General features: G+C 40.1%; 1 protein-coding gene across 4 annotated transcripts; it reads left to right on the forward strand.

The window, feature by feature from the left end:
* Positions 2,712-4,919, forward strand: TCEAL7 (transcription elongation factor A like 7). Of its 4 annotated transcripts, none has more exons than XM_005657894.3 (3): positions 2,712-2,868; positions 3,467-3,591; positions 3,968-4,919. In XM_005657894.3, the coding sequence occupies exon 3, from the start codon at positions 3,984-3,986 to the stop codon at positions 4,284-4,286; it is 303 nt and encodes a 100-aa protein (XP_005657951.1). In that variant the 5' UTR covers positions 2,712-2,868; positions 3,467-3,591; positions 3,968-3,983; the 3' UTR covers positions 4,287-4,919. The 4 variants fall into 4 exon arrangements, with proteins under 4 accessions (XP_005657951.1, XP_003135311.1, XP_020935604.1 ...); XM_003135263.4 differs by having other exon boundaries at positions 3,971-4,919; XM_021079945.1 differs by having other exon boundaries at positions 2,728-2,868; positions 3,513-3,591.

Here is a 12,496-nt window from a genome sequence, read left to right on the forward strand (position 1 = left end):
CTTCCTCTCATCCACGAGAAATGGATAGAATTGACTTTTACTATGTGTAAAACCTGGAGTCAGAATACTGTGGTTAAAATTCTAGCTCCACTATTTATTCTGTGACTTTGGGCGAGCTACTTAACCCTGTATTCCTTAGCTTCCTAATAATAGTATTCTGAGTAGTAATTAAGTTAGTATATGTAAAGCAAACTTAGAAGAGCCCTGGTACATAAGAAGTATTATATAAGCGTGAAGTACTATTGATGGCGTTGTTGTTGTTGTTGTTATTGTTGTTATAATGAACAACACTGAACTCCCCACAAAGCCAATGGCTCCCGCAATTCTTTCTCTCTCACCCTTACCTGTTTCTTACACTGATTTGGAGGAAGAACTGGGACAATTTTTATTGTAGATAAACTGATTTAGATACCTTTTGGTAAGCTCTTATGAATGTATCAGTTCCGAAGTATTGGAGGGTTTTTTTCCCCTGATACATAATGCCTCTTTGTCCTCACCTATGAATCCCATCAGCCAATGCTAGGGAAACTAATTAAATCTACCTCAACATCTTACTTTGCGTACATTCGCATGTATTTTTATACCAGCTTTTACTTATAAATGGAGACATATTCTGTGAAACATTCAGAGAAACTAATGATGTCTGGATCTAATATAATCGCTGGAGGATGAAGTAAAATAAGGCAGGGCAGTGACATGATTATACCCATTGTTTAGAATCATCATTCTATTGGAAGATGGCAAGATGTAAAGCAAAGAGGCCAGTAGATGTTACTGTAGTGGTTCTGGAGTCTATGGCTGCTTGCATTAGGGGAGGGGCAGTGAAGCCAGAGGGTGAACTGGAAAGATTCCTGAGATCTTTTGAGACCTGCTATTTATTAGAGCACTTGGTATTTGTCAGTCATGGAGACAATGAAGAAAAAGACCTTCCTTTTTGTAAAAGGTGGAGATGCTGGCAACAGGGAAGTCCAGAAAAACAGGCTTTTATTACAAGGATGAGCTAGGATATTTACCATTATTTTTGTAATCTGGTCAATTCATAAACAGTGACCTCTTTCAAATTGGAAAAAAAAAAAAACCAGAACAAGTCTAACTACCTGTTTGAAAAGCTGTTCAAAGAGGATTCAGGAATTCTCCACCCCACCAACAAACCTTTTGCCTCTATCACAACTAACTATTCCTTAATAACTGTGATAACAATGACCCACTCTTTTTAAAATCTCTTCTCCTTCTCAAGGATTTTCTGGAGCCATTTACGTCAAATTGACTAATGGCAACTTTTCATTTATAATGAGCCACTGTCTTCCTAAAAACAAATTTTAAGAACATATCCCTCTTCGTGTTGCATATATTTCAAGCTAACCAATCAACAACAAATGCATTTAGGGAGTTTCTGTAGTGGCTCAGCAGTTAACGAAGCCAATTAGTATCCATGAGGACGCAGGTTCAATCCCTGGCCTCAGTCAGTGGGTTAAGGATTTGGCATTGCTGTGAGCTGTGGTGTAGGCTGCAGATACAGCTTGGATCTGGCACTGCTGTCGCTGTGGCGTAGGCCGGCATCTGTAGCTCTGATTTGACCCCTTGCCTGGGAACTTCTATATGCCACAGGCATGGCCCAAGACAGACAGAAAGAAAGAAAGTAGGAAGGAAGAAAAGAAACAACAAATGCATTTAGATACGTACCAAAAGCCTTAGCCACAAAACGTTTTGTGTGATAAGTGTGAAATGGGGCCACTTCTATTAATGCTTCTAATTCTCCAATGTGGCTGATTAAGGTCCAAGGAAACATAAACAGGATGGAGATGTCTGGGAGATGTGAAAAACTATTTGATTCTGAGCAAGAGTGTTTAGGAAAGGTGGGATTTTAAAAATACAGTATTGAAGGAAATAAAAGGGCATGATACAAACTGGGAGAGAGAAAGCATGATATTGAGATCAAACTCGTAAAATGTTATGACTAACTTTTGAGATCTGAAAATCTAAGGGCAAGGTGCTGAAGGATTATGGACTCAGTACCTCACCTAATAAAAGGACCTCACATGCTCAGGAGTGCCTCAAAAGTGTGGCCTCCAGTTGCCCCGTACATTTTAAACCTCCAAAAATGTGTCTGCTTGGAAGGTCTATATTTATCTTATGACCCAGCAACAGAAACAGGTGGAAAGGTCTTATTATCCTCCTAGCTTGAATCTTTTTTTCCCCAAGTGTATGTATTGTTATCGTATTTCTGATTATTGAAAGACTATAACAAGTTATGAGGAAAAAAGGGAAAAGAAAAGGAAATTATCAGAACAAAAGTAGAACCCATAATCCCAATCATTATTTCCTTTCTTAATATACCCCACTCTCTCCCATGTGGTTGCAAGAATTGAAGTGCAAGGAAAATTGTGGCTCTTAGTGACTGGGGAGAGAGTAGGTGGAGGAAGGACTGCTACCTTTCTGTTCTTAGCTTAGAAGAGGATGAATAATCCTCGCTTTCCACACAACCACTAAAAAAGTAACAATTGTTAATACGACTATGAGAAGATGCAGCCCTTCTCTGGTAATCAGAGAAAGGTAAATTCCCACCGCAGAGAGAAGGGGCCACTTTTGACCTCTGGAATTAGCGATGACAGCAATGAGCAACAGGGCCCGGTGGGGTGGGCAGTGGGAGGTTGGTAAGCCTTTCCACTTCTGCAGCACAGCTGGTGGGAGGGGAAAGTGGGGACCAGAGTTGGAGGATGACATAATCCTCACGTGATCAGGAGCTGACGCGAAGTCCTTATATTCCCCGTGCTTCTTTCTCCTCCGGGTACCAGCTCCTTACTGCCCTGCAGGCGTTCGTGCTTGTGGTCAAGAGAAAGAGGACGTAAATTCTTTAAATCCCAGAAGGTTGGTGTGAGGGAACCAGTGGGACCCTTAGGGTGATAGTGGCTGAATCTAGTGACTGGAATAGGTCCAGGCTTGCTTTCCCCAAAGCCCTGCAAACTCATTGGAGATAATTGTATTCTTTTTTTGAAGGGGGGTGGGGCTGGAGGAGATGGAAGTCTCTTGAGAGCCATCTAGAGTTTTAGCAGTAGCTCAGAAATAATCAGCTTCCCTCAGATTGGCAAGATTTCCCTTTATCTTTCTCCTCTTTTTCCAATTCCACTGGAGGAATTAAGGTGTGGGCTGGTGTGTGGAGAGCGGCTAGAATCCTGAGGTGGTGACAGAAAAATTTAGGGATAATTCGAAAATAGTTCCTCTCATTCAATGCCAGCCTGCAAGGGAGGCGGGGCAGTGGGCAGGGAGGGGGTAGTGGTCCTTGCAAGTACTAGGCCTGAGGGTGACGGGTAGGGGTAGGGGTGGAGGTGGGGTCGGAGATCCAGTGGGAAGGGATAGGAACAGGACGGGAACCAGAAGCTAGGAAATTTGGGGCGACCGCGGTGATGAAGAGCCCGGATTCAAGATAATAACGTGTGTCTTGTCTCTGGGGCTGGTCCATCCACAGGGAACTCCCTCCTCCTCGTCCCCACCCCCTTCCTTTCGGTCTGCAGGTCTGCAGGTCCGTAGGTCTGTGTTCACAGACGTCTGGAGGGAAGAAAAAAAGGAGGAAGCTATCCTGCATTGTCTCAGGTCAGTGTGAGGGAGGCACTCAGACAGGGGGTCTCTAACGGTGGAGTTGGGAAGGGCGAGAGCTGGATAAAATTTGCGACCTCACAGCTCACCTCCCTTTCCGCTCCCCTTCTCCCGCCCATCGGGAAGGCCTTTAGCCTCGTCTGCTGGAGAACTGGTGGGTTGCGGAGGGAGGGGAAAGAGGGCGGAGAAGGGCTAGGGGAGGAAGGGGCCGCATCTCGAACTCCGGAGGGCTGGACCAGTGTGGCAGGGGTGGGAGATGAGGGGAGTATCCAGCTTCAGAAAGAACCTGACAGTCTTAAATCAAAACAAAACAAAACAAAACAAAACAAAAACCAAAGCAGACTTACTCTATATTTTTCTCCACGGATTTAAGCAGGAAACGACCCATCATGCAAAAATCCTGCAAAGAAAACGAAGGAAAGTCCAAGTGCAGCGTGCCAAAGAGAGAGGAAGAACGCCCCTATGGAGAATTTGAACGCCAGCAAACAGAAGGGAATTTTAGGCAAAGGCTGCTTCAGTCTCTCGAGGAATTTAAAGAGGACATAGACTATAGGCATTTTAGGGATGAAGAAATGACAAGAGAGGGAGATGAGATGGAAAGGTGTTTGGAAGAGATAAGGGGTCTGAGAAGGAAATTTAGGGCTCTGCATTCTAACTATAGGCATTCTCGTGGGGGTCCTTATCCCATTTAATGCATTTCTTCGCCCAGTTCAACTGTTTTCTTTGTTAATATTGCCATCATTGGTCCTTTTTGTCTGCCTTTTCTTGCTAAATATTTGCTACTATTTTATTTCAATCCTTCAGTGTTCTTTTGATTTATACATGACTCTTGTTACCAACACTTCATCTTTTGACCCAATCTCACTCATTTAATAGGGTTGTTTCATTCGTTTGCATGGGAAGATGCTCATTGTACATTGTAAAGTGAAAAGAATATGCTGCAAAATGATATATATAGATCTAGCTATATATATCTTATGTGTACATTTATATAGGTCATAAATGCAAAAAAGTCTGAATTATTATACACCAAAGGGTTAACTGTGAATCTCTGTGTGACCTGTATTTTTTTTCCTTTTTTGCCTATTTGCATCTCCTCATTTTCCAAAAAAAATGAACTATATATATGTGTGTGTATGTGTGTGTATTACTTGTGCCATGAAAAAAACCTAAAATAAACACAATAAAAAAACTTGTTAATCACCTTTGAAGGGCAATGAAACAGTTAATAAACTCTTAATAACAGGACTATAAAAAAGATATGTAAACTTCAAATTACCTCTTGATCACCTAGCCAGGGGAATAAAACTGGCAATTATTACCGATACACTTGCTTAAGACTCCATCTTTTCATGTTGAAAACATTTGCCTAACAGGGCTGCTGTGGGGAAGAAGTGAGGTGACTGTGCTTGGTGGACCCTTGTTCCCACCTATGCATACAGAACCCCAACCCACTACAGAACATCAGCTAGTTGAGGGAGGGCCCTGGCATGACCAGTGCTCAGGAACAAGTCCAATAGGCTGGGGAGGGTGGTGGTGCTTCCCTGCCAGGCCTCTGCTGTTGAGCCCCACTGCTGGCGTCCCTGGGTCCTGCCATGCCTGCTGGGCACTGCTGCCTTTTCGGCTGTGTCCTTTGCTTTCTGCTGGCTCCCACTGCTGCTGGTGCGCTGGAGTCCTTGTGTGCCAAGACCCCAAAGACTTTCCTAGAGTTCCCAGTGGGCTTAACCCCCACTCTGTCTTCTAAAGCTTCTTTCTCTGCTTTATAATGACACGTAACACAGGTGGAGACTGTCCCAGGATTGTTTGGACCACAATGTCTTGCAGGATTCTTGGTAAAATAGTCCCTTTCATTTTCGCTTTGCTTTGCTATGCTGTGCTGTGCTTTTCTTTCTTTCTTTCTTTCTTTCTTTCTTTCTTTCTTTCTTTCTTTCTTTCTTTCTTTCTTTCTTTCTTTCTTTCTTTCTTTTCTTTCTAGGGCTGCAGGTGTGGCATATGGAAGTTCCCAAGCTAGGGGTTGATGGGAGCTACAACTGCCAGCCTACACCAGCCACAGCAACATAGGATCCAAGCCACATCTGAGAACTACAGGACTGCTCACAGCAATGCCGGATCCTTAACCCACTGAGCCAGGCCAGGGGTCAAACCCATGTCCTCATGGATACTAGTCGGGTTCTTTACCATTGAGCCATGATGGGACATCCCAGCCCCTTCTATTTTCAATCACAGGATACCTCTTCTGTAGGAGCCAGACCCGCTGAGTCTATTTGGGGAGTTAAACCAGGGTACAAGCTTGAGCAAAAGATGTCATACTATAAGTCTAAGAACTGAGGTTTTTTTCTTCTCTTGTAAGATGATCTCTCCCTGCAGACTCCTGGAAAGCCTGCTTTACTGGTTCAGAAGACTCGGGGGACATGTGTAAATTACACAAAGTGATGCAGGAAATAGATCTAGGGGCACAATCCCTTTCTCTCCATCCCTTCCAATCCTGAAACATTTAAGAATTCCTTGTAAGACTAATATATATATATATATATATATAACATACATTATGATATATACATACATGCATATATCATAATATATGTATTTATACCTTTTAGTGTATATATGTACATATTTTATATATATTACATATATGACATATGTATTTTATATATATATATGCACTTAAGCTTTATTTCCTAAGTGGGCTTTTTACATTTCACACTTCAAAGTAAAGACTGTTATATTTCATTATATTTATCATTTCTTTTTATTTCTATTGATTGCTGCTATGGCTTACACATGGGTACTTAATAAATGTTTACTTAATTATAATTCTAGTGTTTTTGGCCCAGTTTTACTTTTTATTGCATAAAATTGGAAATAATCTATTTCTCTAAAAAATATAGCATACTTTCAAAAGGAACCCAATAGGAAAGGGATTATACCTCCAATTCAGTCTATACAACTATTATAACATTGTATAACTGAGGTCTCTCAAAAAAATAAGCTCCTGACATAATCATCTGGAATGCTTATTAAAAATGCAAATTTCTGGGAGTTCCCTGGTGGTGTAGTGGTTGGGACTCGGTGCTTTCACCGCCACAGGTTTAGTCCCTGGTCTGGGAACAGAGATTCCACATCAAGCCACTGTACACTGAAGTCAAAACAAAACAAAACAAAACAACAACAAAAAAACGCCCAGCAAATTTCTGACAAAATATCTTCCCACACACACATTCTCTTACAAACACACTGAGTCAGAGTCTCTGTGCATATGGCCCTGGAATCTCCATTTGGGGATTCCCACTAAATTATTTGCTCCAAAACTGCTTCAAAAATCCTCATTTTATTGGAGTTCCCGTAATGGCTCATCGGGAACAAACCCGACTAATAACTATGAGGATGTGGGTTTTATCGCTGGCCTCACTCAGTGGGTTAAAGATCCAACGTTGCCATGAGCTATGGTGTAGGTGGCAGATGTGGCTTGGATCCCGAGTTGCTATAACGATGGTGTAGGTCGGCAGCTGAAGCTCTGATTCGACCCCTAGCCTGGGAACTTCCATGTGCTGCAGGTGTGTCCCTAAAAAAAAAAAAATCCGTTTCTGTTTTAGCTGAGCTGTGCGGAAAGGGTTTCTTTATAGTCAAAGAGCCTAAACTTTACAATTTTTAGTTAAGGGCTCCTGAAAGCCAAAACGGTGGTTATGAATAGTCTGAAAGTTGAGGGTATTCACCATGTAAATCTATGGGGAGAATAAACATTGTTCAGCCTTAGTAGGAGGCAAAAAGACAAATGAAATATAAATTAAAAAAAAAACAGCTGTTATCTACCCATCAAATAGGCAAATGTTTACTAACAATACTCAGTTTTATTGAGGGTATAAGCATTCTTATACTCAATGAGAGAGTAAATTGCTATGTCAATTTGTTTTGTTTCTATTTACAATAAGCACCAAAAGCTCTGTATTTTGCATACTATATGACCCCCAAATTCTACTGCTTAGAATTTGTCCTAAGGAAAGAATCATAGTAGTGAGTAAATATTTAGTTATAAGCACTTTTTTTTTTGTCTTTTTAGGACTGCACCTGCAGCATATGGAGGTTCCCCGGCTAAGGGTCTAATCGGAGCTGTAGCTGCTGGTCTACACCACAGCCACAGCAACTCAGGATCCAAGCCAAGTCTATGACCTACACTACAGCTCATGGCAACACTGGATCCTTAACCCACCAAGCGAGGCCAGGATCGAACTGGGTCCTCCTGGACATTAGCCAGATTAATTTCTGCTCAGCCATGACAGGAACTCCTATAAGCATTTTTATTTAAAGACCTCATACATGTTCAAGGTTCTTTTTTAACCTAAGAATCAAGTACATGGACTATCCAGTCAGAAGAAAATGAACATAGATTCCTACTCACAAACACAGAAGTACATTCCAGGTGGATTAAAGATGAAAATGTGAATAACAAAAACAAAATATTACAATGAAAATTAAGAAAAAAAAATTGTATAGTCTTGCGATGTGATTATCTTCTTAAGCATGAAAGGAAATCCAGAAGTTGTAAAGGAAAAAATATAAAATAGTCAAAGACAAGAAATAGCCTGGAAGAAAAATATTTGCAATACCATGATAGATAATGGGAAAAGACTCCAATAACTTTTACAAATGGAAAAGAAAAAAATATTCAAACCAATAAAAATGTGACCATACCATATTACCCAGAGTTACACTGCTTTATATTACCATAGAGATATGTGTGCACATGCACACAGGAATGCCTAGATGAATATTTATTGTGACATGGTAAGAACCAAAACATTGGAAAAAGCTTAAGCTATCAAAAGGGAAAGGTTAAATAAACTGTTGTCTATCTATACAAAGAAAACTACATCGTAGTTAAAATGAATGAGATTCTTATATTGAAGCCTCTCCAGGAATATTGTTAAGATATATATTTGGACTTCCCTGTGGTCTACAGCATAGTTATGTGGCATAACTACTGCTGCGGCTCTGATTGAATCCCTGGACCCAGAACTTCTGCATGCTACAGATGCAGTCAATGGGCGTGTGTGTATATATACATATATATCTTTACGTTGCTATTGTCACAAATAATGAATTATATGATTCATCGTAATATAATGCTTTAACTACACATCCAGTTTCTTTAGCGTTGCACCCCATGGCATGTGGAGGTTCCCAGGCTAGGGGTCTAATCAGAGCTGTAGCTGCCGGCCTATGCCACAGCCACAGCAACGAGGGATCTGAGCCGCATCTGTGACTTACACCACAGCTCACGGCAACGCTGGATCCTTAACCCACTGAGCGAGGCCAGGGATCAAACCCGAAACCTCATGATTCCTAGTTGGATTCGGATTCGCTAACCACTGAGCCACGACGAGAACTCCTACACACCCAATTTCAATCTTCTTCCCACAATTAAACACTTATCGGTTTTATGGATATCCATCTAGAAAGTTATATAGTATTTGTTTCGCTTTTTTTTTTTTTAAGGCTGCGTCTGCGGCATATGGAAGTTCCCAGGCTAGGGGTCAAATCAAAGCTGCAGCTGCTGGCCTATGCCACAGCCACAGAAACACCAGATCCAAGCTGTGTCTGTGACCTACACCACAGCTCATGGCAACACCAGATCCTTTAACCCACTGAGCAAGGCCAGGGATCCAACCTGCATCCTATGGACACTAGTTGGGTTCCTAACCCGCAGAGCCACAACAGGAACTCCTGTTTTGTATTTTAACTAAATATTATAATGTTACATTATGACTTTTAGGGTCTCTTAATTATGAATTATGAACAGGTTAAGTTCTTTGATGATAAGACACACATATTAACATAACGTTATAATCATTATTTTATGCATTTTTCTTTTGTCATATAGAAAGCAAGAGGAGTTATAAACCAAATATGCAAAACAGTTTGCTTTTTTTTTTACAATTTGCTTTTATATTTAGCTATGTAGCTACGTTTACCATTGTTATGTCTTCATATGACTTTAAGTTACACACTTAATTGTGTCTCTTTATTTCAGTTTGGAAGACTTATAGGACTTTTCAAAGGTGGTCTGTAAATACAAATGCAAATGATGTTGTGGCTCAGTGGTTAATGAACCCAACTAGGATCCATGAGGACACGGGTTTGATTCCTGGCCTCACTAGGTGAGTTAATGATCTGGCATTGCCGTGAACTGTGGTGTAAGCCAGTAGCTGTAGCTCTGATTCAACCCCTAGCTGGGAACTTCCATATGCCATGGGTGTGGCCCTAAAAAAAAAAAAAAAAAAAAAAAAAAAAAAGCAAATGAATCTACTTTCTATAGTATCAATATAACAATAACTTATGTTATTCAAACCATCTCCCTGTTAATCAGCATTCAAACTATTTCCTTGTTTTGCCCACTAAAAGAACTGCTGCCTGCAATGAAGTTGCTTGTATACATGTACGAATTACTGGTGCTTTTATTTCTATACAATAGATTCTGGAAAGTAATATTCCTTGATCAAAAAGTATATGTTCTTTCACATTTCCTAGGCTCCTGTACACTATGTTGGAGCTTTCAAATGTAATATAAAACATTTCTGAGGCTTATAAACAGTTTTGGGTGATCTCTCCACACTCCTTTCAGTAACCTTGGAAACTATGTGTATTATCTGGAAAACATAACTGTGAGATGAATGCAGGCTAGATGACCAAATAATCAATGGAGCAGAGCCAGGCAGGAGAGTCAACAACTCTCACTGAACTGACATGAAGGAGTGATCAACGATTTTAAAGTCACTGAGATAGCCTAGTTCATCTTCTCTAACCACACCTTAACACAATTTCAATCCCCTCCCCACAATTAAACACTTATTAGTTTCACAAATATCCATGTATAAATTTATATATTTCTGTTACACATTTTAACTAAATGTTATAAGATTACATTTACTATCCTACTGTTTTTACTTCACAATATTCCTGGAGATGCTTCAATAAAGAATCTTACTGCTTTTAATGACTGTGTAGTTGTCTTAGAGTATCGTTTATTTAACATTTCCCTTTTGATTTCTTAGGATAGTTCCAGTATTTTCACTCTTACAGACAATTCCACAATAAAAATCCATTTATGCATTTCTGAGCAAATGTGTACATATATCTTTATGGTAATACAAAGCAATGGAACTACTGGGTCATATGGTATGTAGCTAATTTTGCTTGTTTGTGTTAGAGCACCAGTGAAAGAAAGACAGTTGACCAGAGCAGTGAGATTTCAAGCAAGATTTATTGACCAGCAGAGTGGCTAGGAGCCCTGAGCAAGAGAAACTCAGAGCCCCCCTGTTGTTGGGAGAGAATCGGGTTTTATAGGCAGGGGGTCATGTACTGAGGTCTATAGGTCTGGGATGGCGGTTGAGATAATGGGATAAAATTTAACTTTTTCTTGGGGCTGTCTTTGTCCTTGGGAAGTCAGCCGCTTCATGGGCTTGATTGTTCCACCTGTGGAGAAAGTGGAGACTGCAGGTCTGGGTTTGGGTGGGTAAATGAGTCATACGGACTTATTCTTTTTTAGATCTTTATTTTAGTTTCCACCTAGAAGTTTGTATATTTACCACAATGTATGGCAGAAATATATCCATCACCTCCAAAGTCCTGATGAATATTGATGCAAAAATCCTCAACAAAACGTTAGCAAACTAAGCCAACAGCATGCTGAAGGAATTTTACATCATGATGAATTGGGATTTATCTACAAAAAGAAAGGGTGATTCAGTATACAAAAATCAATTAATGTAATATATACTACATTAATATAAGAAAGGAGAAAAACATACTGTCATCTCAACTGATGAAAAAAAGCACCTGAAAAACCCCAACACTCTTTCATAATGCAAACACTCAACAAACTAGGAATATAAGAAGATTGTCGGGAGTTCCCGTTGTGGCGCAGTGGTTAACGAATCCGACTAGGAACCATGAGGTTGCGGGTTCGGTCCCTGCCCTTGCTCAGTGGGTTAGCGATCCGGCGTTGCCGTGAGCTGTGGTGTAGGTTGCAGACGCGGCTCGGATCCCGCGTTGCTGTGGCTGGCGTAGGCCGGTGGCTACAGCTCCGATTCGACCCCTAGCCTGGGAACCTCCATATGCCGCGGGAGCGGCCCAAGAAATAGCAACAACAACAACAATAACAACAACAACAACAAAAAAGACAAAAAAAAAAAAAAGATTGTCTTACATGATAAAAGGCATTTAGGAGAAACTCAATGCTATATTATATTCAACTGTGAAAGACTGAAATCTTTCCATGTAAAATCAGGAACAAGTCAAGGATGCCTGCTTTCATCAATATTGTACTAGAAGTTCTAGTCAGAGAAATTAAGCAAGAAAAAGGCATTAATCAAACCCAAGTTGGAAAAGAAGTATCTTTATTTGTAGATGGCATATAGTAAATCCCAAATAATGTGCAAGAACACTACTAGAGCTAAGAGATGAACTTGGAAAATTGCAAGATACAAGATCAGCCATCCAAATCCTGTTGTATTTCTATACACTAGCAATGAGCAACCCAAAAATGAAATTAATAAAACAATTCTATATACAAAAGCATGGGGAAAAAAACAGAATACTTAGGAATAAATTTAACCAAGGGAGTTCAAGACTTGTACACTGAAAATTTTAAAACTACTGAAAGTAATTAAATAAGACCTAAATAAATGGAAAGATACCCCATGTCCATGAATTACAAAACTTAATATTGTTAACATGGCAAAAATCCCAAAGTAGTATAGAGATTCAATGCAATTTCTATCAAAACAAGAACAGTCTATTTTCCAGAAATGGAAAAGCTAATAGTAAAATACATATGCAATTATAAGAAATTCCAAATAGGTAAAAAAGAAACCTTGGAGGAAAAAAAAAAGTAAAAAGACTT

This window comes from Sus scrofa, chromosome X (assembly GCF_000003025.6).
Source record: "Sus scrofa isolate TJ Tabasco breed Duroc chromosome X, Sscrofa11.1, whole genome shotgun sequence".
Lineage (NCBI taxonomy): Eukaryota > Metazoa > Chordata > Mammalia > Artiodactyla > Suidae > Sus > Sus scrofa.